The 27,654-nt window shown below is 35.5% G+C and overlaps 2 protein-coding genes across 2 annotated transcripts in view; both read right to left on the reverse strand.

The window, feature by feature from the left end:
- LOC306870806 (PDZ and LIM domain protein 5-like) overlaps window positions 1–16,040 on the reverse strand; it is a 45,796-nt gene extending 29,756 nt beyond the window's left edge. Inside the window, exons 1-3 of the mRNA XM_079418233.1 lie at window positions 15,998–16,040; window positions 10,188–10,351; window positions 1,819–1,970 (exon numbers count right to left, since the gene is read on the reverse strand). Coding sequence (XP_079274359.1) covers window positions 1,819–1,970; window positions 10,188–10,286 — 251 coding nt within the window. The 5' untranslated portion in view covers window positions 10,287–10,351; window positions 15,998–16,040. The remainder of the gene's footprint in view (window positions 1–1,818; window positions 1,971–10,187; window positions 10,352–15,997) is intronic.
- Window positions 16,041–18,296: 2,256 nt separating this feature from the next.
- Window positions 18,297–27,516, reverse strand: LOC306870655 (melanopsin-A-like). The gene is made up of 9 exons (XM_079418049.1): window positions 27,250–27,516; window positions 25,405–25,538; window positions 25,007–25,210; window positions 23,926–24,097; window positions 23,669–23,824; window positions 20,704–20,811; window positions 20,166–20,340; window positions 19,821–19,937; window positions 18,297–18,917 (listed from the first exon to the last, which is right to left on the reverse strand). The coding sequence occupies exons 1-9, from the start codon at window positions 27,384–27,386 to the stop codon at window positions 18,639–18,641; spliced, it is 1,482 nt and encodes a 493-aa protein (XP_079274175.1). The 5' UTR covers window positions 27,387–27,516; the 3' UTR covers window positions 18,297–18,638.
- Window positions 27,517–27,654: the final 138 nt, after the last annotated feature.

Consider the following 27,654-nt stretch of genomic DNA (forward strand, 5'->3'; position numbering starts at 1 on the left):
AGAAGGTGATTAGTTTACCAGCACTACATATCAAAACAACACTCTGCACAGTGTCAACCTGAATATGGGTGAGATGAATCAATTGTCTCAAAAAAACAAAAAACAAACCTTAATGTAAGATTTATGTGTTTGAATTGCATAGAAAATAAATAAATAACGCATTTCCATTTATTTGGATTACATAGTAAACTAATAAACTTTATGTGATGCATATGTCAGTCATACATTAAAGGGCTCATACGATGCGATTTCAAGTTTTCCTTTGGCTTTGGAGTGTTACAAGCTGTTTGTGCATAAGATCCATAAAGTTGCAAAGACCAAAGTCTTAAACCCAAAGAGATATTCTTTATAAAAGTTTAGACTCATCCACGCCCTCCTAAAACAGCTCATTCAAACACGCCCCCACATATCAACATCACTGTGTGGGAACATTTGCATAACACCGCCCAAATGTTTATGCAAAGAAAGATGGCTTCACTTTTATTCTCCCTGTAGTATCGTTGCCGCCGCCATGACGCTGTGTTAATATGGAAAGGGGCGTAACATTTCCGTCACACGCTTGAGGTATTCGGCCAATCACACGCACTGGATAGCTATAGCCAATCAGAGCACACTGCACTTTTCAGAACGATGAGCTTTGTAAAAATCGACGCGTTTCAGAAAGGCGGGACAGAGAGGAGCAACAATAATTTACGGTAGGTGGAAAATAATGTGTTTTTTGAACCTTAAACCATGTAAACATTGCATTACATCAAATAATGTTATTTTTAGCATTGTCATATGACCCCTTTAATGCAATATGTAAGAAAACTGTAAGATTTCTGCACTCAAAAAAATCATGGCATAGTTTATTATTAGCTATTTGCATCTGCGTTGGTCTATGTAAATAATTATGCTTTTAAAATGCATTTATTTAAATTGCCTCAAAATCGGTTAATTGTGAAAAAATTACACAAAGTATGAACATGATTTTTTATATGCAATTCAAATACAACAATATTTAGGCCTAAATTAAGTGAACAGCATTAGTTCTGGCTGATCACGTGAGTCAAGCTTGCATCGGCCGACTCTCAGCTGATCACATCTACCTATAGGAATACGACACCTATCACGGCATTCTCTATTCAGTATTATTCAGCTGCTTTTTCACTTTACCCTCCTCCATCCCCAACTCCTCCTTTCGCACAGTCAGGACTTGGCTTTCTGATATTCCTCGTTGAATCAGACTGCTTTTATCTTGAATATTAAGTACATTAATGATATCTGCTTTGTTTTGTTCTGTTTACCTGTAGGGAGGTATTATTATTGCTGCTCTCCCTGCTCATTCACGACAGGCTGCATAGATGGGCAGGGAGTTTTTGCCCAGAACAAAACCATACTGCCAAACCAAACTGTGTTAATTGTCTATCATTTTGACGATAGGGGTCCCGACAGAAATATTTTTAAATGTATCTCCAAAAAAAAGGCTTCTTTGCATATCTCTCTTGTTAAAAAAACACACATTTGAGCATATTTTCTCTCATAATTGTCGTGTTTGACACAGCTCATGCATCTGTCCGTCAGTGCCAGTCTCTCTCTTGATGTTTTCATTTTAACCAGACCAATGCGTGAGTGTTTTTCTGTCACCGCTGAGCAAACCGAGTCTCTGTCTTAGATGTCTTGCATGTGCTTGTGTGTGATTCCCATGGCTTCACACATAGGGCTACTTGAATACTGGACAGTACTATTTCCTATATTGTGTACGAAATGTATTTGTCATTTTTAGCATAATAAATAACTTTTTTGCCCATTACCAAAGCAGTGCATGCATATTCTTACTTCTGTAAGGAGAGGTTGAGTTTGTCTGTGCTGGACTTGATCTTATTTTGAGCCTCAAGGTGGTTCATTCCGTCAGTGCTGATGCCGTCAATGGACAGGACCCGATCTCCCACAGCTACTCCTTCTTTAGCAGCCTTTCCTCCATCCGACAGCTGAAACCACACGGATAATGAAGAAAACAACAAGCCATATTTATCTTATTGTTAAATATGCCACAAATAGATTGGGTTGCTCTTTTAAATATAAATAACAAAATACCTCATATGATACTTAGAATCTCATTTTTACGAAGTAAGGCAATCCTGAACTTTTGTTGATGCAATTTCAACATACACTACTGTTTAAAAGACTGTTTTTTTTCAATAAAAGCATTCATTAGATCTTACTGACCCCAAACTTTTGAACGGTATTGTTCCGTACAAATCAGAATTCAAATAAAAGTGACTAAAAACAGACAAGCTGCACTTTTGAACTCAGGTAAAGTTTCACCATAAAAGCTTTAGGAAACAATAAAAGAGTATCAGTAAAAGAGATTCACTTCAAATACAGCTGAGCTTTCAACAGTAAACAACTCAAGACAAAAGTTCATGTTTAGCGCAACAAAAAAACCCCAGTTTAAGCGGTGCGTAAATCACAGCGGACGTCCCTGCGAACCTGAGGCCGGTGCGGTTGGGCCAATTCAAACAGAATTTAAGTAAAGATAATTCAGAAATCCCAGCCTGATGTGCAAGTGGAGCATGACATTACAGCAGGGCTGAAGTTCCTGCGACTGCAAACCGCAGTCCGCTTTCTGTCTCAACCCACTCAAGTGTGCTTCAATTATCACATGACCACCTCTTTAATAAGATTATCTTATATAAACACAAACCCTGCAGATGGCAGACATATGCGTTCATGTGTGCTCAGCTGCCTTTTATACGAGACGCTGTAAACATCTGAGACTACATCTCATTCATCAATGTTTTGCCACAATCTTGCATGAAAGCAGCGCTCTTTTTTGTGCACTCGAGAAAACATTTATGCGGCGAAAAGACAAGAACCTGGTTGAAAACATGTGGTACAAGTATGCAGCATCGCTGGTTTAATGCCGCAATAACACAAAAGCACACCGCGGTCTTTGATTCCTGTCATAACTTCTGTTTCCACTGGAGAGTAAACAGAAATAAAACACAAAGAGCATCTGAGAGCAATTACAGCGCAACGGCACCCAAAGACAACGCGGATGCCGTTTTTCACGAAACCACAATCTCAGGATAGCTAAAGCAAAGCCAATTTGGAGGTGGAAACAAATGATTAACTCGCAAACACGTGTTTTGGGGTTGTTTTTGAGCCATCGTGTGCGATTGTAATCGCTTCTTGGGTTCTCTCATTAATGCTCTTGAGAACATGTGGCGTGTTGGTCTTTGATTGAGTTCAGTTGCATGCTGTGCCCTCGAGGACAACAGCAGACACTACACACATAAACACATCTGAAATCAGGAAGAGTGTTTCAAAAGAAAGGAAATTTGACCAATATGACATCTGATGGAAGAACATGAAGCATGTGTGTAAGAGTGTGAATTTGCATACAAATGTATGCATGTTTAGTGAATGGGGTCAGGTCGTTCTGATTCATCCGTAGGGCAAAGAGGAACTCTGTTTTGAGTCTTTAAAGAAAGCCAAGCCAAGATGAAAATTCATGCATTTATTCACTGACTTACAGAGTTTCAGAGCTGCAGATATAAAAGAAAGATATTAAATAAATGCCACAATTGTGCTCCCTTTTTGTAATTAATTGATAAAATTCAAATTTTGACTTGAAAATGAACTACGACTATAACTTAACTCCTGGTCAATACATCACAATACTGTTTAAAAGTGTTCTGTTGTAAATATATATTCCTGTGATGAATTGTCAGCATCATTATGAAGTCTTCAGTGTCACATGATCCTTCAGAAATCATTCTTATATGCTGATTTGCTATTATTAATGTTGAAAACAGTTGTGCTGCTCCGTACAGTATTTCTGATGAAAATGGTGATACTTTTTTTTTTAGGATTCTTTGATGAATAGAAAGTTCAAAACACTTTCTATTAATTTACAGTTTTTGAAATATAAATCTTTTGTAACATAGTAAACGTCTTGACTTTTTTCACTTTTGATCAGTTTAATGCATCTTTGCTGAATTAAATTATTCCTTCCTTTAAAAAAAATACACTTATCGAACTTTTTGGCCATTTTTAGACCTTGGTCGCTCTATGCTTTCATTGCATTGGAAAAACAACATTAAAATTCTGCTTAGTTCTTTTGTGCTCATTGTAAAAAAGTAAGTCAGGCATGTTCAGAGTGACAGGTTACACCGGCAGCCAGTATGAAAACACATATTTTGGTTTTAGCTGGGCCTGAATCTGGTGCTAAATATTTTCACGACTTGTTTACTCATGTGGTGTGACAGTGGTTTTGAAAGTCAAGACGCCACACCAGTAATTAGAGAGTTGCTGGTTCCAGTGCTGGTTAGAGCACCAGTGCCAAATGTTTTCAAGGGACAATTGACATTTAATGCCAAACTATGCTTGCAAAGAAGAAAGCATAGTTATATAACAGTATAGAACTTTGGTAATTCTTGGAATAGTTCACTCAAACAATAAAAAAATTGCTGAAAATGTTGTCACCCTCAGATCATCCGAGATGTAGATGAGATTGTTTCTTCATCAGAACAGATTTGGAGAAATGTAGCATTACATCACTTGCTCACCAATGCATCCTCTGCAGTGAATGGGTGCCGTCAGAATAAGAGTCCAAACAGCTGATAAAAACAAAACCATTATCCACAAGTGAAACACACCACTCCAGTCCATCAGTTAATATCTTGTGACGTGAAAAGCTTATTTCATCATTAAGATGCTTTTATCTTCAAACGATTGCTTTTCCTGTATCCATAATATTGGTTTCTCCAGTGTAAAAGTCGCCTGGTCTGACCGTTTACAAGCAAAAACAGTCCAAAACAAGCTCTAAACTAATATGTTGGTGGACTTTGAAGTGTGAGGACAACAGAGGATGGACTTTTTTTACTGGAGGAAATCTTATTATGGATAGAGAACTTGTATTTTGGCCAGAATTGAGAGTTTAAAGTAAAAAATGTCTTGATGTATTGGTTTCTTACAAACATGCAGCTTTTCACTTCACAAGACATGATGGACTGGAGTGGTGTGGATTACTTGTGATGTTTTATCAGCTGTTTGGACTCTCATTCTGACGGCACCCATTCACTGCAGAGGACCCATTGCTGAGCAAGTGATGTAATGCTACATTTCTCCAAATCTGATGAAAAAACAAACTCACCTACATCTTGCATGGCCTAAGATTTCCTAATCTGGCCTAAGAATGGCCAGTTTTCATTCTGGATGAGCTATTCCTTTAAAAGGATCATTGGCCCACAAAAGGAGATGTTCAGCAAAAACTTCACACTGCTTCCTTCTATACAACATAAAAGCATTATATACAATATCAGATATAAAATCTCATTCATGTTTTCTTCACGAATGTATTCAGTTTCCCAATCACACCACAGCACACGTAAACCTGAAATACAACAGGTGGTGATTTTACACAGCATAACCATGAAGTCATACCACATACAGATGGTCTGCCACTCCAGCATCAGTGGTTTTACTGTTTCTGAAGGTGTTGCATGGCTGCTAGGTGAACAGTAGGTCCATTCAACTTCATAAACGTCCCTCAGAGACACGCCACCCCGTTCAGCTAACTAGCTGCGTTCATTAACTTTAATCTAAACACACATAAACTAGCTGTGAATACTCATAAAACGCCTTATGTGTGTGTCTGAGGAACAGCGCGAGTGCTGTCGAAATCAATACTCCAAGCAGAACACAGTCTGTATATAGAGAGTGGCCAAAACTGTCAAGAAACGTCACTGCTGAGAGAATGAGTGCGGTAATATTCAGATGAAGTGTGTGAGACAGATACCATTTGCTTCATCACGTTACACTGACCAGATCTGCAGAAATAATTTAGCTATGTGTTCGAAAAGTCAGAGTCTTGGATCGTAATGAATGCTTGTGTTTGTTTCTGGTGCTGTAACAATATAAAAAATGGGTGATTATTCAATTAAGGGGAATTTTCCGTACCCTAGGATGATTTTTTTTGTTTTGTTTTGTTTTAAAAAATTAAATACAGAATTATTCATTCTAGTTTTAAAGATAAGTTCTTCTTAAAATATTCAAGTATATAAAAATTAAATATTAAATAAACATGCGATTTTTTTTTAAAGAAAGTACTTTTATTCAGCAAGGATGCATTAAATTGATCATAAGTGACTGTTCCACAGTTTCTACAAAAGTATTAAGAAACTCAACAGTTCTCAACACTGATAAAAATAAATGTCTCTTGAACAGCAAATCTGCATATTAGAGTGATTTCTGAATGGAGTAATGATGCTAATGATACACCACAGGAACAAATTACATTTTAAATTATATTCAAATAGAATATAGCTATTTTAAATTGTAATAATATTTCACTATTTGTTTTTACTGTATGTTTGACCAAATTAAGCCTTGGTGAGCATTAGAGACTTCGTTCAAAAACATTTTAAAAATAAATTTTATCATCTTCAAACTTGAATGGTTTTGACCACTGAATGACCAATCAATCAACACCCAAACAACAACCACTCACACTATTCTAGAAACTGCATACCGTTAACAAAAACATTCTATACACCTTAGCCACTACACAGTAACACCCTAGCAACCACTCACAACATTTTAGAAACTGTATACTGTTAACAAAAACATTCTATACACATTAGCCACCACACAGTAACACCCTAGCAACCACTCAAAACATTCTAGAAACTGTATACTGTTAACAAAAACATTCTATACACATTAGCCACCACACAGTAACACCCTAGCAACCACTCACAACATTCTAGAAACTGTATACTGTTAACAAAAACATTCTATACACCTTAGCCACCACACAGTAACACCCTAGCAACCACTCACAACATTTTAGAAACTGTATACTGTTAACAAAAACATTCTATACACCTTAGCCACCACACAGTAACACCCTAGCAACCACCCATAACATTCTAGAAACTGTATACCATTAAACAACATTCTAAACACCTTAGCAACCACACAGTAACACCTTAACAACCACCCACAACATTCTAGAACCTGTATACTGTTAAAAACAACAACATTTTGAACACCTTAGCAACCACACAGTAACATCCTAGCAACCACCCACACCATCCTCCTAGGCTTGTTGTTGCAGGTTTTATGCAGGCATATCACATTTCCTTCAAACCTACAGAGAGAAAACATCTGTAGTGGGACCTCCATGTTGGTATCAGATACCAGCAAGTACAGAAAGAGAGAAACAGAACACACACCCAGCTGTGATCCTGTGTACTGACACTAACCAGAATGAAGCAGCAGCTCCAAACCACAGTCTCATAAAGCCTAGTTTAGACCAGATCCCTGTATTAAATCCCACCATAAACCAGAACTCAGAATATTAAATCTCTGTAAAGCTGGCTGAGGTACAGCGAAGGTCCAAACCAACCCAAACTTCCCTCAGCTTTTCACACAGAACAAAATAAAATAAAATCACACTCCCACAACCTCAGACCCGTCCATGTCCAAACCCGACACACTCCCCCCAAAGGTTTATTTACAGTCTAAACCTGTCACAGCGCCCGTCCTGTCTGAAATCAGCACAAACTGCATCTGCAACCTACAAGTTCCTGCCAGAAAAACTGCAGCTTAATCCTCATGGATGAAACCTGCAGAGGACCTCTGAGAAAGCAGCTAACTTTACCATCACATGAACTGGAACATTCTCGTTTTATCTTATCAGCGACGAAACGTTTATCACCCACACATACGCACTCCTCTGGAGATGATGTCATGAGAAATGCAAGACAAAACTTGAGGCAGCAGGTCTGTTTTAAGTAGTTAACTTCAGTCAGGCTAAAACACATGGCTACACACACTTACAAAAATAACGTTTGTGAAAGGGGATGCCACAGTGATGCCACAGGAGAACCATTTTTGGTTCCCCAAAGAACCTTTCAGTGAAGCGTTCTTAAAAGAGTGATTTCTTAATGTGAAGAACATTTTAAAAATCTAAATAACTTTTTTTTTCCACTTTAAAGAACCTTTTGAGGAATGTAAAGCTTCGTAAAGATTCTTCGTGGAATCACTGACGCCAAAAAATAGTGTAAAATACCTGATTATGATTGGTCACTGCACCAAGCTTTCCATGAAATACAACCAATAAAATAAAATTTTAATTAAATTAAAATTTAATTTAATAAATAATAACTAAATAAATAAAATTATTAATTAAATAGATTAATTAAATAAATAATTTGATTATATAATTAAATAAATATATAGAATTTTATTTATTTAATTAAACTTTTTAATAGTATACTTATCACACTAATTGTTGGAAAAATGTCGCTAGAAACACTGGAAAGACTACATTAGTTTTACATTAGAGCTACTGTCCTATTACAGACAAATGCAGTAACTAGCATCACTAATACTGACTTCCCAACAATACAAGACTATAAATCATAGATTTATGATGTGTCCAGCCAGCTGACGGCTGCGCTCCCAGTCTTTACTGAGGATCTGAAGTTGAAATAACATCTTTTATGGAGTGTGTGTAACGTCTGTAGCGGGATCCGAAAGAGCTCTTGCTCTATTGATCAAATATTTTCACTGGCTTCCCATATAAAGCGCCCTAAATCACAAACCAGACCAACCACAACATCACAAACTCTAATGTGAAGAATCACTGTCTGACTGAAAAAATAAATACAAAATTGTCCAATGCATATATTTTCATACCTGAATGCACATCATAAAATATTTTTTATTTTATTTTAATTAAATTGTATTGTTTTTTTGTTATTTTTAAATAATTGTTTTAAAATTAAATTAAATTATTAATAAAATATTTTATTTTATTTTATTAATTTTATTTGAAAATAATATAAATAATAAAAGTTATTATTAAATAACACTGTAAAAATAGCTTGTAAAACGCAACAGCATGATTAAAAATAAATAATAAAATAAATAAAGACTTAAAAACACTGAGATGAAGAGGGGAGGGCAGAAGAAAAGAAGGAAGAATCTGGAAAGGGGGAGGGAAGGAAATAGAGAGAGGCAAGGAAAATCAATCAGAAGGTCATTTACATCACTCCTCTGCCAGATGGCATTGTGGGAATAGCTGTCATGCATTGGAAGCCCAAACGGGTGTGTGACATAAGTGCATCTGAGCGAGTGTGTGTGTGTGAGATACTGTAGATAGAGGGTGGAAGACTCATTAGGAAATAAAAAGTATGAACAGGTGGAAAGGAAAGGTTATATAGATCACTTAACAGATAAAGAGAGAGGCGAGGTAAGCTGTGCCACTTGTGTCTTAGGTTTGTCCTGCAGTCGAGATGAAATGAGATGGAGGTAAAACTAAGAGTCTTAATTATATTTTAGAATATCTGCCATCAAGTGACATTAGAAAAAAAAAACATTTTTATTATTAATAATTCATTTTTAATCAAATAATTGTAAAGGCTTTATACAGTGGCAATTCACCAATATGTGTGTTCAAAAGTTTGGGGTCTGCCAGATTTATATTTAATTTATATTTTTATTCAGAGAGGAAGATGTAATTGATCAAAAATGACAGTAGGGACATTTATGAAGTTAGATTATAAGAAGAAGTTTTTATTCAAATCAAAAGAGTCCTGAAAAATGTATCACAGTTTCCACAAAAATATGAACTGTTTTTGACATCGATAATAACAATAAATGTTGAGCTACAAATTAGCATATGAGAATGATTTCTCAAGGATCGTATAACATGTATTAAAATATTAAATATTTTAGATATTTCTTAAATACTTTATATTGTAATCATCTTTCACAATATTACAGTTTTACTACATTTTTAATCAAATAAATCCAGCCTTGGTGAGCAGAAGAGACTTCCTAAACATTAAACATTTTATAGACCCCAAACTTTTAATAGTGTATACTATTAATACATGGGTTTGATTTGATGTGACATTTGACATGCAAAAAAATATTTTCTCCTGTGTATCTCTCAATCACAGGCAGCTGTAAATGTATTTTCTAAAAATATGACGACATTATAAACACTGTGTACAGTTTCAAAACACAGCTTACACCTCTCTCTCCTATACATAATGAGGTCAAAAGCAACAGAATAACAGACAAAAAGAGAATAAAGAGGGGGGGCGAGGGATCATTAAAGGGTACAGATGGTGTCCGGGGGTCAGAAGGGGTGTATCATGTTTGAATGAGTGTGTGTTTGTACTCACCCGTGAAATGGAGAGAGGCATGTTGAAGTCTTTCCCCCCCTGCAGTCTGAAGCCCCATGGGGCCGGACCCTGTAACACCACACTGTATTTACCACTCATAGCGCTCTGATATTAAACACACCCGCAGAAGCTGCCAAACACTCAGAAACTCCTCACAGAAGGCCCTGGAAAGACAGACAGAGAGAAAGAAAAAGAGAGAGTGATGCAGAAGTGTTCAGTCATACACCGTTGAAAAAGCTTGGGATTTAGAACTAGATTTTTACTTTTTCAAAAAAAAAATGTGAGTGGAAAACTCAATGCTAGGAGGTTGCCAAGGCATCTCTATGCTGTTGTTAAAGTGTTTAGGGTGGTTTTTACTCGCAGAAACCTGTTCGAAGTTTCTGAGCAATAGAAATAGAGATGCTTGCCTTGTGAAACACTGCTAATGAAGCTTAGTAGCAGAAGGCAGTATAAAAGATATTTAAAAAAACATGCTTAGTGTCAATAAAAAAAAAAAAGCTGGTTTTACATACACTTCAGTTCAAAAGTTTGGCATTGGTAAGATTTGTAATATTTTAATGCTCACCAAGGCTGCATTTATTTGGTCAAAGATACAGAAAAAAAACATTAATACTAGGAAATATAATTACAATTTTAAAAAATGATTTACTATTTGAATATCATTTAAAATGTAATTTATTTCTGTGATGCAAAGCTGAATTTTCAGCATCATTACTCCAGTCTTCAGTGTCACATGATCCTTCAGAAATCATCCTAGTATGCTGATTTTCATAACGCTGCTTAATATTTTAGTGGAAACCATAATCATTTTTCAGCATTCTTTCATGAATAGAAAGTTTAAAAAAACAGCACTTATCTAAAATAAAAATCTTTTTTAACATCATAATGTCTTTGCTATCACTTTTGATCAATTTATTGCATCCTTGCTAAAAGCATTCAAACAAGCTTCTGAACAGTAATGTAACACAACAAACAGTCAAATAATACATTATGCGTAAATTAACATGCATTTAACAAAGATAAAGCAAAGTAATATGTCTTCATATGTTATTCAGATATATTTACCTTCAGAAAGCAACAACCTTGACAAAAAGAAACACAAACTCCTCTGCAATGCAGGTCGAAAGGTCTGACACCAAATGATCCACACAGACAGCAGATTGTCCATTTATACCCATCTATCAGAGGGTGTGTGTGTGTGTATTTTGGGGGTTGGGATGGGGGTGCTAGGCTTACCCGCTGATATTTTGGGAACAGACTCTAGACGTGCTGCCAAATATTAAGGAGGAACCATCATAAAGCCACCAGAACCCAAAACAAAGGTCCTGAGATTAGACGCTGGAATGTTCCACGGGTCAGATGGGTGTCCCGTCATCGGCACATTTCAAGAGGGAATGCTTTAGCCTGCCAGTATCTCTGTCTATTGCTCATATTGTCCAATAATTCGTCATGGGAAAATAGTAAGACTACTCTAAACATTGGAATACAGATGAGATTCACATGTGAGCCATGCTGTCATCACGCATTATCCAGAATGCTCTTCATCTGCTATCAGTAAGAAAAACAAATGTTGCTCTCATTAAACAAACCCAAATGATGGAAAATCATAGTAATGTTTCTATTATGTTGTATTGTGCTGTGTTGATTGTGCACAGCTACTGTGTTGCATTAAAATTTCCCATTTGGCACAAATATCATTGATAGATGGATGGACGGGTTGATGGATAATAGACAGGTAGAAAAATGGATGGATGGATGAACAGATGGATAAATGATAGACTGGCAGAAGGATAATGGATAGATGAACGGACAATGACAAAATTACCACAAAAAAATGTATTATAATTATAGGGCCCTATGAAATCCGTTTTATTTTCCAAATTCATTTTTTTCCATTTTCATTTTTCTATACTCTATATTTATACTTTCTATATTTAAATTAAATTGTATTAATCAAAAAATCTAATTAATTAATTGAGTTTTACAGTTTTATCTATACCAAATTCTGTTTTCTTTTATTTTCTGGATTACATTTTAATGGTTCCATTAAATTTTAATAATCGAAATTTGGATTTCATTTGGTTTAATAAAATATTCTTAATTACATTTTTTTAAATTAATCATTTAGATTAATCAATTAATCGATAAATTTGTTGATTAATTTAAATAAAAATAGTCATTAGTGTCAGCCCTAAATGGATGGAAGATTGGACAGACAGATGGATGGACAGATGGACGGATGGATGGATGGATGGACAGACAGATGGATGGATGGGACAGATGGACGGATGGATGGATGGACAGACGGACGGATGGATGGATGGATGGATGGACAGACAGATGGACGGATGGATGGATGGATGGATGGACAGACAGATGGACGGATGGATGGATGGATGGATGGACAGACAGATGGACGGATGGACAGACAGATGGACGGATGGACAGACAGATGGACGGATGGACAGACAAATGGACGGATGGATGGATGGACGGAAGATTGAAAGATGGATGGATGGACTGCCGGATGGGCGAATGAATGGATGGAAGATTGGACAGACAGATGGACGGATGGATGGATGGACAGACGGACGGATGGACGGAAGATTGAAAGATGGATGGATGGGCTGCCGGATGGGCGAATGAATGGATGGAAGATTGGACAGACGGTTGGACGGATGGATGGATGGACGGATGGACAGGCAGTTGGACGGATGGATGGACGGACAGATGTATGGATGGACGGATGGATGTATGGATGGACAGGCAGTTGGACGGATGGACGGATGGATGGATAGACGGAAGATTGAAAGATGGATGGATGGATGGATGGATGGATGGATGGATGGATGGATGGACGGACCGAGATTCAAAGATGATAGAAAAACAGACAGATGGATGAACGGACAGACTGATGGATAGAATGATGGTTGGAAAGATAGGAAGATGACGGATGACGGACGGATGGATGGATGGATGGATGGATGCAGAAATTAATAAAGTGAACCATAGAACAAACCAAAGAACAATCAAATGATAGATGGATGGATGGATCTCTCTCTATATATCTTTATATATTTCAAAGTTTTGATAAACTACAATAGACAATAGACAGGTGATTATTAATAATATATCCAGACACACACATACATACACACCACATACATATTGTACTTCAATGTACAGGAAAGAATGGAAGAACATTTTCAGCAACAAAGTCTGAATACAATGAGAAGCCATAAGGTCAGTCCTCAGGCGGGCCTGGGGATCACTGACCGTATGTGTGTGTGTGTGTGTGTGTGTGTGTGTGTGTGCTGAGTGAGGGGTTTGTCCAGTATCTGACCCAGATATAATATCAAGAGTTTAAAACTCATTACACTCCATGTGTTCATCCCTATCTCCACACACACACACACTCATCTCTCTTGCCACAGAAGTGCAGCAGTACACAATAAGGAAATCAGATTAGTGGCATATGATAAATGATATATGCGAACACACACAATAGAGCGTTCAGAGGCACGCTGAGTGGCGGCAGTAAGTAGCTTTAGGCTTGAGTGAGAACAGCTGAGACCAAAGCCAGAACAATACATGCTGTCTGCGTGCGTGTGTGTGTCTGTGTGTGTGTGTGTGTGTGTGTGTGTGTGCGTGTGTTCATAATAGCTGTCGGAAAGTGCCTCTCTGGTTTACAGTTTTCTCCAACAACATGCGTTATAGATCCAGTGACTCCAGTGGGAGACACAAGGAATACAGATTGCTGCTTTGTGTTGTGTTTCTTCTGGCTGCTGGTCGTAGATGATCTGATTCATTAGCATTACAAAGAGATTTAACTGCATTAACCACATATAAATCACCATTAGAGTGTGTGTGAGAGACATTTCTGAATAAAAATATCATGCACATGAACACACAGAAACTGCCTGGCTGTATATGACTTCACACTAATCTAATTAAATCCCGATCTGCAATTACACCAGAGGAGTAACTAATTCAGTTGTCTGATACCTGCTGACAACACTTTCAAAACTTCAACTCTAATTGCATAGAAAAGATGTTAGCTATCATTCATGTCTGGAGCACAAACACTGTAGGACAGGTTAAACACTGAAGTTAAATACTTGGAGTTGGGTTTGGAGTTTGTTCAAATCTGTAAATAAGAGCAAGAGTAATGCTTGACTTTTTGAAACACTACTAAAGCAATAACTAAAGCCCCAAAAGGTGCTAGTTCCTGGAACAGTGAGCAGATCTTCACAAGGACCAATGTTCTGCATGCTAAAAATAAATAATGAAACCGTGTCTGTGCATCTGAGCATCTGCTTGCTGTGCTTGTATGTGAATGAGTCAGTGACCACAAAGATATATGCATGCAATTTCATTCAAAAAATGTAAGTATACACTAAACTGGCACATTTTAAAAAGCCAAACAGACATTGCAAAGAAGCTAGAAACTGTTTATCCAAAAAGATAAAATAATAATTTAAAAAAAGCTAAATAAATGAAAAAAATATTGAATTTATGGTTTATATAAATTTGTAAATATAATTTCCTGAAAAAGTTGTGAAAATATTTTTTTTTATATATATATACACACACACACACGCGCGCGCGCACACACACACACACACACACATATACATGTGTGTGTAGTTGAACTCACTGCCATAAATAATAGAAAAACATATATTTTTGGTTTCTACAAATGATAAAATAAAATAAAGTCAAATAAAAGTTTTAATGTAGTCAGATTTATTTTGTCATATTGAATCATATTTTTGACTTTTGGGGAAGAAAAAAAATTTGTAAGAAACTAAGCATTGTACAGAAAATATTATGCAAAACATCTAATTTCATGTCACTAACGTATCACTAAATCACTAATATATGCCCTTTTTATACATGGTAATTTAGTGGTTTAAACAATTTTTCTCATTCATCTGCTGCCTGTCTAATTTGCTCATCCAGGGAGGTGAAGACAGACATCGACCCCAGCCTGAATAACATATGACATCCCCCCATCCATATGGGGCCCCCCGAGACATCATGAGACATTACAGCTCCTGAAGAACACTACCAAATGCTAATCGTTGATCGCTGTTGATTTCAGTTTATTCTCACTATTTCACACTCAACATTTACCCCATTTGTTATGGATATTATTAGGCAACTTGTAGGCATGCCACGTCAACACAAAGATGAACTCTGCTAAACTTTGTTATTCAAATCTAAATAAATTAAATAAAAACTGCATGCATTCATTAATTTCATCAGTGAATATCAGTGTGGTTTCATAAAAACTCACTCAAAACCCTGATGAATTATTATAACTAAATAACCAATGTCATCATAGTTTTCTATAGCTGTTGATTAAAGTAAACACACACACACAAACTGGCATGCATCACTAGAAGGCAGATAAATATAATGAAAGAAGATACAAGCCAAAGAGTTTAACGGTGTTCCTAAAACAAAAGAATCGGGTTGGGGCAAGTTGTCACATTTATATAATCTGTTCTTTAGAAACAAAACAATGGTGGCCTATATTTTTATTTATTTTTTAATTATATTTCAAAATTGTCTTACTCTTTACATTTTGCATTTTAGAAAATTGCTCATTTTTACTTAAAATAGTGTTTCACGTTTTAAACAAACGTATTCTTCTCAAATCGGTGTCAATAAAGAGCAAGTGCTGTAGTGACAACTTGCCCAGGTTTCCCACACAACAAAAAGTATTTAACTGAAATCCATTCAAAAACCGTTTTAAAGTTCTAAAGTTGCTCCAGTCTTGTGGCATGTGATGAGCTCGCGCTTACCTGTGCGTGCAGGTGTGAAGATGAGTCGCGTCGCGTCGCGTCTGTGCAGCTGCGGCGGCGCTGAGAGGCTCATGGTTCCTCCGCTAGTGACGTCAACAAACATGGGCTGGACCTGCAGAAAAGCAAAACACTCCAAAGACCTTCCCGCAACCCCCATAAACCTTTTTTATTTTATTTTTTTTATATGGACGCTACAGTGCAAGACTTATACTTTGTACTACTATTAAGCAGCTTATATACTGTCCATGCAATAAAGTTCTGTAATAAAATAAAAATAAAAATATTACATCACATTGTACTGATGCAAAATAAATAAAATAAAAAATAACTTTAAAACAATCCAATGCATTATTTATACCACGTATAGCCTAAATATAGTGTCCAGGCAAATATGTATAAAAATAAAAATTAATGCATAATTAAATTACATTTTATATATATATATATATATATATATATATATATATATATATATATATATATATATATATATATATATAATATAAATAATTACATTTATACCAATCATAAATATATTGTCCTGGCAAAGTTTAAAAAATAAAGTCAAATAATAAAATCAAATAAACCAATTTATTATTAAACAATTTATATTAAACCAATTGGCTAATTTATAGTTCATTTACAAGCTATATTGCACTGATGCAATAATAAAAATAAAAAAAAACTCTGTGCCGGCTCTTTTCTTGAACATATGGAAACATATATCCCCTGCTTAACTGTTAATTGAAAATAATGATTTTATTTTATTTTCTCCCAATGGATGACTATTGATTGATATTTAAGTTTGATTCAATTGTTAAATTTTCTCATTTGGCACAAGTGCAGAATGTGGTTTTTGCTTTTTCTTCTTCTTGGGTGGGTGGGGCGAGGTTGCTGGGGGTCATCAGTGTGTGTTTTTTTCTTCTTTTTTTGGGTGGGAGGATAATTGTGCTTTACTACTAGGGGATAATTGATTATATCTTTTATTTCGATAGTTTCTTACTTTTATTCTGAAGTTAACATAAAATGACTTAATGTAGTTAGATTGTTTCAGTCTTATTAAATAATACTTGGTGGTGCAGGTTTCAGGGAAAGTGGCCAGATGCGCTTTACAAGTTTGAGGAAAAGTATTACTACCATACTGAATCAGTCAGAAAAGTAATGATTATTGATGAAACCCAGCAATCCTCACATTCACAGAGAGATAACAGTCATTACTGCACAGCATAGTACCTAAATCACACAGGCCCTGTCTGGCCTTCCCCTCCATCCACAGGACGACAGCTTTTACAGAGACTACAGACTGTTTAAACAGTCTGACATGTTAGACAATGGTTGAAAACCTCACACAGACAGTCTAAAAGCATGCACATCGATGTTAATGGGGGCTAAATAGGATGTAGTGTAAACACAGACCATGCCAATGCATAAAGAAGCTATTATTAGCATCTGTACAAAGAATGGGGATCAATAATGTACTCTAGTTCAAACTCTCCTCTAGAAAAAGCAGTGAGAGTGATTAGAGTTTATTTTATGCTCTGGGCTAATGCACTCATAAAGCAACAGAGACAAATGAGGGGACTGTTTAGAAATCAATGCACTCTAAATACAGTCAAGTCTCACTGAAGCACAGGCTAGTGTTACAGATATTAAGGAACTTGACGGTGAGACAATAGTTACATTATTTTCTTAAAGTTAATCAATTCTGCATTAAAGACAATCTGGGAATCATTTACACAGGTTGTGATTGCATGAGATGCAGCGTCCTCTGCTGGATGAAGGATGAAAATGAAGCTCTGTGTCTTCTAGGATATTTGGAAATTTAGCCAACAGTATATTTATATGATATAAATTAATGATATAAATTTTTGTCAATTAACAATTATTATTATTATTTTTTAAAGAGTCTGAAAGAGAGTTCAAAGACTTGCATCATACTTGCTGTATATATACCCACTGACTTGGACTAAACCAATATATCGTTATGTAGGGACTTTGGCATCAAATTAAAAAAACAAAAACAAAGTTGAACAAAGCTAATCAATACATAGAAAAATCTTTGGTGGTGAAATAATTTTCAAGCAAATGAAAACATGTTTTAGCTAAAGAAAAGCTGATGAAATAAATACATGTACAAGCGTGCTTTTTGGTCATTAAAAGAATTTTTGTAAAAAAAAACAAAAAAAAAACGTATTAAATATTAATATATCTGTAAAATTGGAAGGGATCTATTTAAAATCTAAACATTTTAGTGTACTAGACAGCAATACAAAAATAGATTTTATTTAGATTTTATTTTCCCCCACAACACTGATCAATAAACACCACAACATCACTAACTTATAACGTATTTGTCAGTATATGTGAAAAACTGTTCTGATCCATGAGGTTCATGTGTGCAGGGACAAAAGGAATTCACAAATATATTATTTTTAGAATTTCTTTTGACAAAAAATGTCACTTTTCAATAAAAACAGATAAGGTCTGATCGTCATATACACAAAAAAATAAAAAAAATAAATGTTTCCTTCATGAAGTGCACATCTAGTTAGAATCAGAGTTTATTGAACAGTGTCAGATCAGTGCTGGTTGGTTCATGTGAGAAATCTCTCTTTAGTGTCCAGTAGCTCTGCAGGGCAGTTTATGTTTGTGAGTCCTGACAGTGAGATCCAGACTTTTCTTCTCCTACTGTATCTTCTCTCATGTTGCTCTCTGAAGCTGGACTGATGATGATTGTAGGAGCGTCCGAGGAGCTGTTGGTCACAGAGTCGTTCTTAGGGTTAAATGAGAGGTCAGAGGTCATATCGGCACTCCCACTCTTCTTAGTGTAAACGACTGTCGGTGCTGTTGCCATGGCGAGGGAACCGGAGATGAGATCTTGCTCGCATAGACTGAACGACTCTTTCATCTGTACTGGAGGCTACATAACACAAACACATATGGTAATTGGATGAATTACTGTATATGGACACACCCCTTCATGTGCATTCATTTGGAAGTCTATTTAAAGGTATAGTTCACCCAAAAATTTTAATTAGCTGAAAATGTACTCATCCTCAGGCCATCCAAGAACAGATTTGGAGAAATGTAGCATTACATCTCTTGCTTATTAATGGATCCTCTGCAGTGAATGGGTGCCGTCAAAATGAGAGTCCAAACAGCTGATAAAAACATCACAATAATCCACAAGTAATCCACACCACACCAGTCCATCAATTAATGTCTGGTGAAGAAAAAAGCTCAATGGTTGGCATAAACAAATCTATCATTAAGATGTTCTTAAATTCAAAAGAATTCAAATGAGTCCTCTATCTATAATATTTCTTTGTCTAGGGATAAAGTCATCTCGTCTGAATCAGGAATGAAATATGCACAGATCAAATGCGAAAAACAGTTATAAACAAAATATATTGGTGGATTTTGATGTGAGAGGACAACATGGGCTAGACATTTTCACTGGAGGAAGCGTTATTATGGATTATGGACTCATATTTTCATAGAAGAGATGATTTAAAGTTAAAATGCCTTTATGAAGGATTTGCTTCTAACAAACACGCAGCTTTTCACTTCACAAGACATTAACTGATGAACTAGAGTGGTGTGGATTATTGTGATGTTTTTATTAGCTGTTTGGACTCTCATTCTGACGGCACCCATCCACTGCAGAGGATCCATTGGTGAGCAAGTGATGAAATGTTAAATTTCTCCAAATCTGATGGAGAAACAAACTCATCTACATCTCGGATAGCCTGAGGGCAAGTACATTTTCTGCCCATTTTTAAGTGAAATAGAAATTTTTCAGTGCCATTGGATTAAACCTCACCTTCTCTATTAGCAGCGAGGAGGATTTGAGGATCCGTTGTCTCGATGAGTTTCTAAATGACACTTTAATTAAGTTGGACCTTTTCTCCATCAGGCCTAGCTTCACTTCTCCCATTACCTGCAATCTCACACACACACACACACATAAACACACACCCTAAAATATAGATCCATAATGAAAGTGAGGACAAACCAGCACCTTATTCAGCATCCTAAAGTGTTTGATAATAGCAGTGTTACTGAAATAAAGTGAGTAGTATTCAGCCGGTCATGTGATTTCAAGTTTAGGCCTAGGAGTCTCATCTCAGTCATAGAAACTCAAGCCTACAGGACCTTTCTACTGTACCATAGTACTGGAGTCGTTGACGGTGGTTGTGTGGAGTTTGTTCTTGGAGACCGATGACTGTCTGCTGACGCTGGTGTCCTGGACTGAGGCCTCGCTATTGGCGGAGGAGGTGAAACAGCCCCTCTGAACGTGAGACAGGCAGGACAAACCTGGGACCTTCTCAGCCAATGTGGCTCTGCAGACAAACGAATATATGTCATGATGTGGAAAAAAATGTATATAGATATATACACACACGCATATATACAGTATATATATGCGTGTGGTGTGACAAATGATTATAAGACAACATATTACACAATAATAATTATACAAGAATTCCCAATCATTAAATGTTTAAATATGTTTGCAACAGTTTAAATGCATATTATATTATAAGTTGTTTAAATTAGTTTTAGATAAAGTATGGGGCACTGCTGCCACTGCTTGACATTAATGTTCTACTAACCCTTTGTATTTATTTTTTCCACACACAAACATGTATTTTTGCATGAAATGTGCGTGATTGTGTATTTTGTTTGTTTTGTTATCTATTTACCTGTATTTGGTGTGAACTATGGCATATATGAAAGGGTTGTAGATGGCAGATGATTTGGCGATGACCGCTGGCAGTGTTTTAGAGTAGGGTGTGAGGATGTTTGCATGCCTGAGAAACACAGGAAAATATAGTTAATTTTAATGGGGTCATCGGATGCACAATTCACTTTACATGTTGTTTGAACATAAATGTGTGTTGGAAGTGTGTGTACAGATCCACACTATAATGATAAAAAATCCACCCAGTGATTTCTTTAAATTCCTGTTTTAAAATCCCCTTTCTCGAATGTTCTGAGAGTCCTGTCAGAATGACGTAGTTCTGCACAGGCCACTCCAACGATAGTTGATTGACAAGGCCGTCTTACCTTAGACCCGCCCTGAATGAGCCGAGAGCTGTCCGCTGTGTCGACTCCGGTGCAAGGGAAGACATAATGTCACCGATTAAGCAATTGAGGTGTTTTGTTGTTGGGTGTAATAATGAATATAGCAGTAATCATTTACTCTAGACATCTGAGCCGCTGAAGACGCAGAGGATTAACGTTACTTTCATTTTGAATGGAATGCACTGATCCCGATCTGCCTAAATGCGTTTATGTTTGCTCGAATCATTCATGATCCAGCTTCATATACAGAAGAAGTGAGTATAAGGGTTTTTATGAATCTTTGCAAATCACCTTTCCTAATAATGTGCTAGTGTGGCTGAAGTTTAGTCTGCTCGTCACTCCATGGAAGAGAGGGGCGGGGTCAGCAGATCTCATTAACATTTAAAGTGACAAGGACTAAAAAGGCTTACTGAAAACAGAGTTGATTTTGACAGGGTAAAAAGAGTGTTTTTTACACTACCATTGAGAAATTTTAACCAATGTATGTTATAGACTTTTCATTAAGACCCTAAATAATCATATCAAATCATATCGATGACTCCTTTATGCATGTAGGTCATTAAAAAAATTCAAGTGCAGTGCTGAAGAGAGAAAAAGAGATTACAGTGTTTTATAATCACTTCCTACTTCTCACAGCTGTGCTGAGCTTAACTACTATAGACATCCACAAACACACACACATACACACTTACATACACAGACAAATGTACATCAAAAAGTGCCAGATAAACAGTAATCAGGGGATTTGCAGATTACAGAACTATTAATTAATTAATATTAATAATTAATTAACTATTAATAAATTAATTACTGTAACACTTCTGATATATAAAGATTACAGCAAACTATTTATAGCATCTAGTATACTGATTCAATGCATCATATATTGAGGAATTTTCTCATATCTGTCTGTATCTCAGTAGCTGGTTAGGAGTCTAAAATTCCATTATTTCTTTTTTTTTTTTTTTTTTTATGTCCTTTAGGAATATTTTATGCAACATTTTATATTTTTGTGTCCTGTAGAATTCTGATTTCAAAAGGGATCGCTAATAACAATAATGGTGAATCATTAAAAAAAAAAACTTTTCTTAAAATCAGCGTCTTTGAACAGTAAGTTCCCACTGTGACAAGTTACCCCACATAGTGTGACAATGTGTCCTGTTATAAAATTAACATCTGCAAATGTTCTTGAAACTTTTTTATAGACAATAACTCTAGTCAGTACTTTAAAATACATGGTTAAACAGAAATTGTATCCCCATTACTGAAATGATCCAGATTTTACCCAATTTTAAATTGCAAACACAACAAATAATATGTGTTAGGAAGAGTACACTTTCAAATTTAGGACAAATACTGTATTTCATAATTACTTCTCATCAAATGTATCTCTTTAATCTCAGAGGAAAGACCATGTCATGCCTACAGGACAGATAACAGAGCAGTACAGTGAACACAGCGCTTACACAAGTAAGCTGTTGTTTGGCTCTCATCACATGGCTGTAAAATCAGGACGAGGCCGTAATTTTACAACCACATATGGTTGCATGTGACAATAATACTGATATTTATGTATAATGCATGTAGTCACGGAATTTGATGTACACTACTGTTTAAAATTTTAGGGTCGTGAGAATGTTTAATGTTGTTGAAAGAAGTCTCTTTTGCTCAACGAGGCTGCATTTACAGTATTTGTAAAAACGGTAATATTTTGCAGTGTAAAATAAATGTTTTCTATTTGATTGTATTTTGAAATGTAATTTATTACTGTGATCAAAGCTGACTTTTCAGCATCATTACTCCAGTCTTTAGAGTCACATGATCCTCCAGAAACCATTCTACACCCTAAGAACAATTTTTTTGGCTCAACAAAAACAGTTTGCATCACCAATTAATCTGATCTATTAACTGTATCCATTAATCTTATCTATGATCTTTGATTTAAATCAATTCAGTAAAATCGATTAACACAGAAATTTCAGTTTAATGGACTATATTGACTCAAATAAAAAAGAAAACAATGAATTCAGAAATTTCTGTTTAAATTACCCTCAATATTACAAAAACAATTAAGTGGAAAATTGTGTTTAAATTACACTCATTATTACAATGATGTAATGATCAACATTATTATGTCAACAGAACTAATCAAAATAATGTTTGCAACTTAAAAGGTTTAATTATTTGCAACCGTGCATTTATTTAAGTTGTGGTAATAGGTCTCCTGCTGCTAATATTTTGGAGGAAACTATGATAGATACATTTTCTTCTTTTGACTCTTTGATAAACAGAAAGTTTAAAAGAACAGCATTTGTTTGCAACAGAAATCCTTTGTAGAATTACAAATGTTACGTTCGATCAATTTAATACATTCTTGCTGAATAAAAACATTGATTTCTTTTTTTTAAAAACGGTAAACGGTAGAGAGTCATTCATGCATGCAGCACAAACTACATCCTAAGGGTTAGGAATAATCCCATGTATGAGCAACAGATTTAGTGATGCTTCCAAAATTTATATGAAGACCACATGAATATGAAGTCCTCAGAAATTTGTGTAAATGTGTAGATGCTCAGCACTCACCCTGCCCAGGCGATGAGGGTGATGCATGCGTAGGGAGCCCAGCACAGCACATACACCACTATGACCACAGCCGCTATTTTAGCCAGTTTCCATTCACTCTTCATGGACTGCTGCTTCACAAAACTGGCCTTCTGAGAGCTCAGCTGCTCTAGATCTCTAAACACACACACACACACACACACATATATCATTCATGCAGTCATAAATGCTTTTCAGTGAACACTCTTCAATTTCAAGATGCCTCAAGGAGCTCCGACCTGCTGGCCTTTCGTACAGAGAGGAACATGAACAGGTAACAGTAGAGGATAATGGCCAGAGGGATGAAGAAGACGAAACAGCACAGCATCATGGTGTAACTCTTATTGGTGGGAGACGGCGAGACGTAGTCCCACGTGCAGGATGTCATCAGACCTTCAGGGATGTAGGAACCTGCAGGAGCATTAAAAGACACATCAGACATTTCAAGCTAAAGTCACATCTTAAAGGGATAGTTCACCAAAAAATGAAAATGCTGTCATTATTTACTCAAGTTCCAAACTTGTATGAGTTTCTTTTTTTCTTGATCACAAAAGAAGGTATTCTGAAGAATGTTGCTGGCCCTGCTAGTCTATGGGGACGAAGCAACTGTTTTGTATCTTGTAAATTCAACAGAAAAAAAGAAACTCATACAGGTTTAGCTTGAGGGTGAGTAAATGATGATTTTTATTAGTGTACATCTAGCAATTAATAATCAAGATATCAGAAAAAAAATCAGCACTCACTATTGCGAAAAAAAACATAATTTTAAGACAAAAAGTCACAGTTAGCTTTTTTTATATTTTTATTCCTTGGCATTAATAATCTTCCACAATCACCAGTGTCAATAAAAATACTTTAGCTAAAGTGTTTTCCATAATATCTGCATAAAAATAATCACTTCAGCAAAGCTTGTACAATCTTCTAATTATTTTGATAAATAAAAGAATATATTTTTGTTTAATAAATATACTGTCATTAAAATATGTTGATTTTAAAAATACAGATTTTTTTTTTTGTAATTCTGAAAGCTTTAAAAGAGATCCCCTAATAATGTCTGTTTTTTTACAATAGTAACAATAAATATGATAGTGTTTAAAATATATATTTTTAGATCAGTTTAGCAGAGAATCAACTTTGCATTGCTGTCCATGATCGTGTCAAGGATCATCATGTGCATAGCGAAACAAGTTTTTGTGCTTATCTGGTGGATTATCTCATTAGCCTACTGTGCACAAAAACTTTTCTTTATTATAACCTGAAAATGACACCTACTTCATTATATTCAAATCTAAATTTAATAAAAGAACAATGATATCTTACTCCAGCCAATCAGAGGTGCCAGACTCCAGGCCAGCGAGTAGATCCAGATGCCCAGGATGGCCAGATAGGTTCTGCGTTTGGAGTTCCACTGGATGGTCTGCAGCGGTTTGGTGATGACCATGTATCGATCGATTGAGATGGCCAACAGGTTTATCATCGAGGTGATGCCAAACAGCGCACCACAGAATGCATATATTTTACATCCTGAACACACAAAGAAAATATATAGACAATATAGTTAACATACATTTAAGACAGGACTTTCACTTGAGTTGAATTTTTGATAGAATAATAATAAGAGTCTTAGTATGTTTTTTTTTTATTATTCATTTTATACGAGTTTTGTTTGTTTTACATTTTTCCAAATCTTAGAAATTTCAGTAAAATGATAATGTTACCCAGTTCCCCAAACATCCACTCCTTAAACAGGCAGTTGATGAAGAACATTGGAGATTGTGTGATGGCCATGAGGAAATCACTGACCGCCAGGTTCACTATGAAATAATTTGGCAGGCTCCGCAACTTTTTATTACTGCACAAAAAATGTTAAGATCAAGTTATATTTATTCCACTGTTAAAACAGAAAGAACAATTTATGAACAATGAATTTTTGTTTTTGTGTGAAAGACAAAAGATATTTTGAAGAACAGTTTAGGTTCTATTACATGGACAAAAAGTACAATGGGAGTCAATGTGAACCAAAACTGTTTTTGGAATTAGAAATAAGCGTCAATAACTATCTTTTTAATTGCATTTGAATGCAAGTATGTAATTTTATAAACAGATTTTATTACACACAGAGAACACTTATATCCCTACTAATCTTTTTTTTCATTGTAAATGCATAAAAAGAAGATGGGATGCAAATGAGAGTTATTTGTCCAGCATATCATATGCAGTTCTTTCCATCGGTGTACTGCAGTTCTAGGGATTCCCAGCATTCCTGGAATAGCACTCAATTCCTTCCACTCTACAGAAGCCCATGATTTCAATAATTGCACCCATTTATGGTAATGAACCAACCTTGTTATTTATACCTCATTCACAATATTTTCCTGCCCTAAAAATTGTCTATTTTGAATACAAAGGAAAAAACAATTATGGAAAATGAGGATTAGGGCTGACCTGCAGGGTGTTTGCCTGAGTAACTTTAATCTGAGCAAATGGGGGTAGTACAAAATAAAATAAATGCTTTTTACTAGTGTTTCACTGCCTGCTCTAGTTTTACTGCACTGCCCCAATTTACTAAAACAATTAATGTCAATAACATATTTGAGACTTGCAAGGATTACCCAACGGCTGAGAGATGATTGGTCAGAATCAGACAGTGAAACTCCCTGCCACTATATCACTTTAAGACTTCATTTGAAATATTTTTTTATGATAAAAACAAAATGCATACTGATATTGCACCATTTTAAAATGGATTTAACTCTTTGAAGTGGACAAAAATGAAACAAGGCTATTTAAAACTTCTAATGAAAGATTGTCTACTCCAACACAATAGAACTAGATAAGGTAACAAGGAAATAATGCTGGATAATATTCATAAAATTATTTTATTAAATATTATTTTTAATATATGATTATTTTAAAATTTATTTTATATGATCAAATATATTAATATTTTTTAGGCTATTTATTTCACATTATAGTAATTAATGTATATATATATATATATGTATATATATTGATATATAATTAATTTAATCAAAATTTAAAATAATAATTATGTGAAAACAGTATATCATTAACAAATATTATCAATGCATATCAGATCAATACTTAATGAACATCCATATATCAAGGTGCAAGTGATATTAAATGTTTTTTGAAAGTTGGCAATGTGACATCAATTATCTACACAAAAATAAAACACATCTACTCACATTTTAAACAGCATTTTGCTAATTATTTCATAATTATAATGCACTTACTGAATGTACAAGTAAAACCAAAAGGTGATTAAAACTGAAAAATTTTACAGTACATTATATCTTACACCATATATTTTTACACTTTAAGCATCAACTACTCAAATATACATGAAAGTGTATGAATCCAAGTTCAATCACGTTTAACAGAATTCATGCACATTCCTTAATCTATTATGCATTGGATAATTTCATATTTTTGGTAATTAATTAACTGCATCATAAGGTGCTAACTAATAAAAGACCACACTTTCTGAGATGAGCTAAGATATTGGTTCTTCAACTCAACAAACAACTAAGCATTCATACCTGTAGAAGGCAAACATGACCAAAGCGTTTCCTGTGACTCCTAAAGTGCCGATGATGAGGATGAGGAAGGCGATGATATAATGCACATAATCCGGGATGTCCAGTCTTTTGTAGATCTGCCGTTGAGGCTCCATCATCAAGCAGAAGATACAGCAACAGACACTAAAGAATAGCTCTTCAACAAACCAAACCTGAGCGCAGACTCAGTCATGGTCTCTGTCTTCTGCTTCCCGCATCACTTCCTCTCAGTCTGCCTCTGCTCAGAGTAAGAGAGAGTTTAGTTAAACACTATCAGTAACAGCAACAGACAGACACACTGCGACCTACTTGTCACATGACACACCCCTTGCTCCAGCATCTGTCCCACCCCAGCTTTCCTGTGTCTTCAGAGCGATCCCACGCTCA

Source organism: Barbus barbus, assembly GCF_936440315.1.
Source record: "Barbus barbus genome assembly, chromosome: 6".
NCBI lineage: Eukaryota > Metazoa > Chordata > Actinopteri > Cypriniformes > Cyprinidae > Barbus > Barbus barbus.

Bases quoted from the DNA above. Each gene is read 5' to 3' on its own strand.
- LOC306870655 (XM_079418049.1), bottom strand. From the start codon at position 27,386: ATGATGGAGCCTCAACGGCAGATCTACAAAAGACTGGACATCCCGGAT. The intron at 25,211-25,404 runs GTAACATTATCA...TTGTGTGTTCAG, and splicing joins GTGGATGTTTGGGGAACTGG to GATGTAAAATATATGCATTC. The intron at 20,341-20,703 runs GTAAATAGATAA...GTTTGTCTGCAG, and splicing joins ATAGTTCACACCAAATACAG to AGCCACATTGGCTGAGAAGG.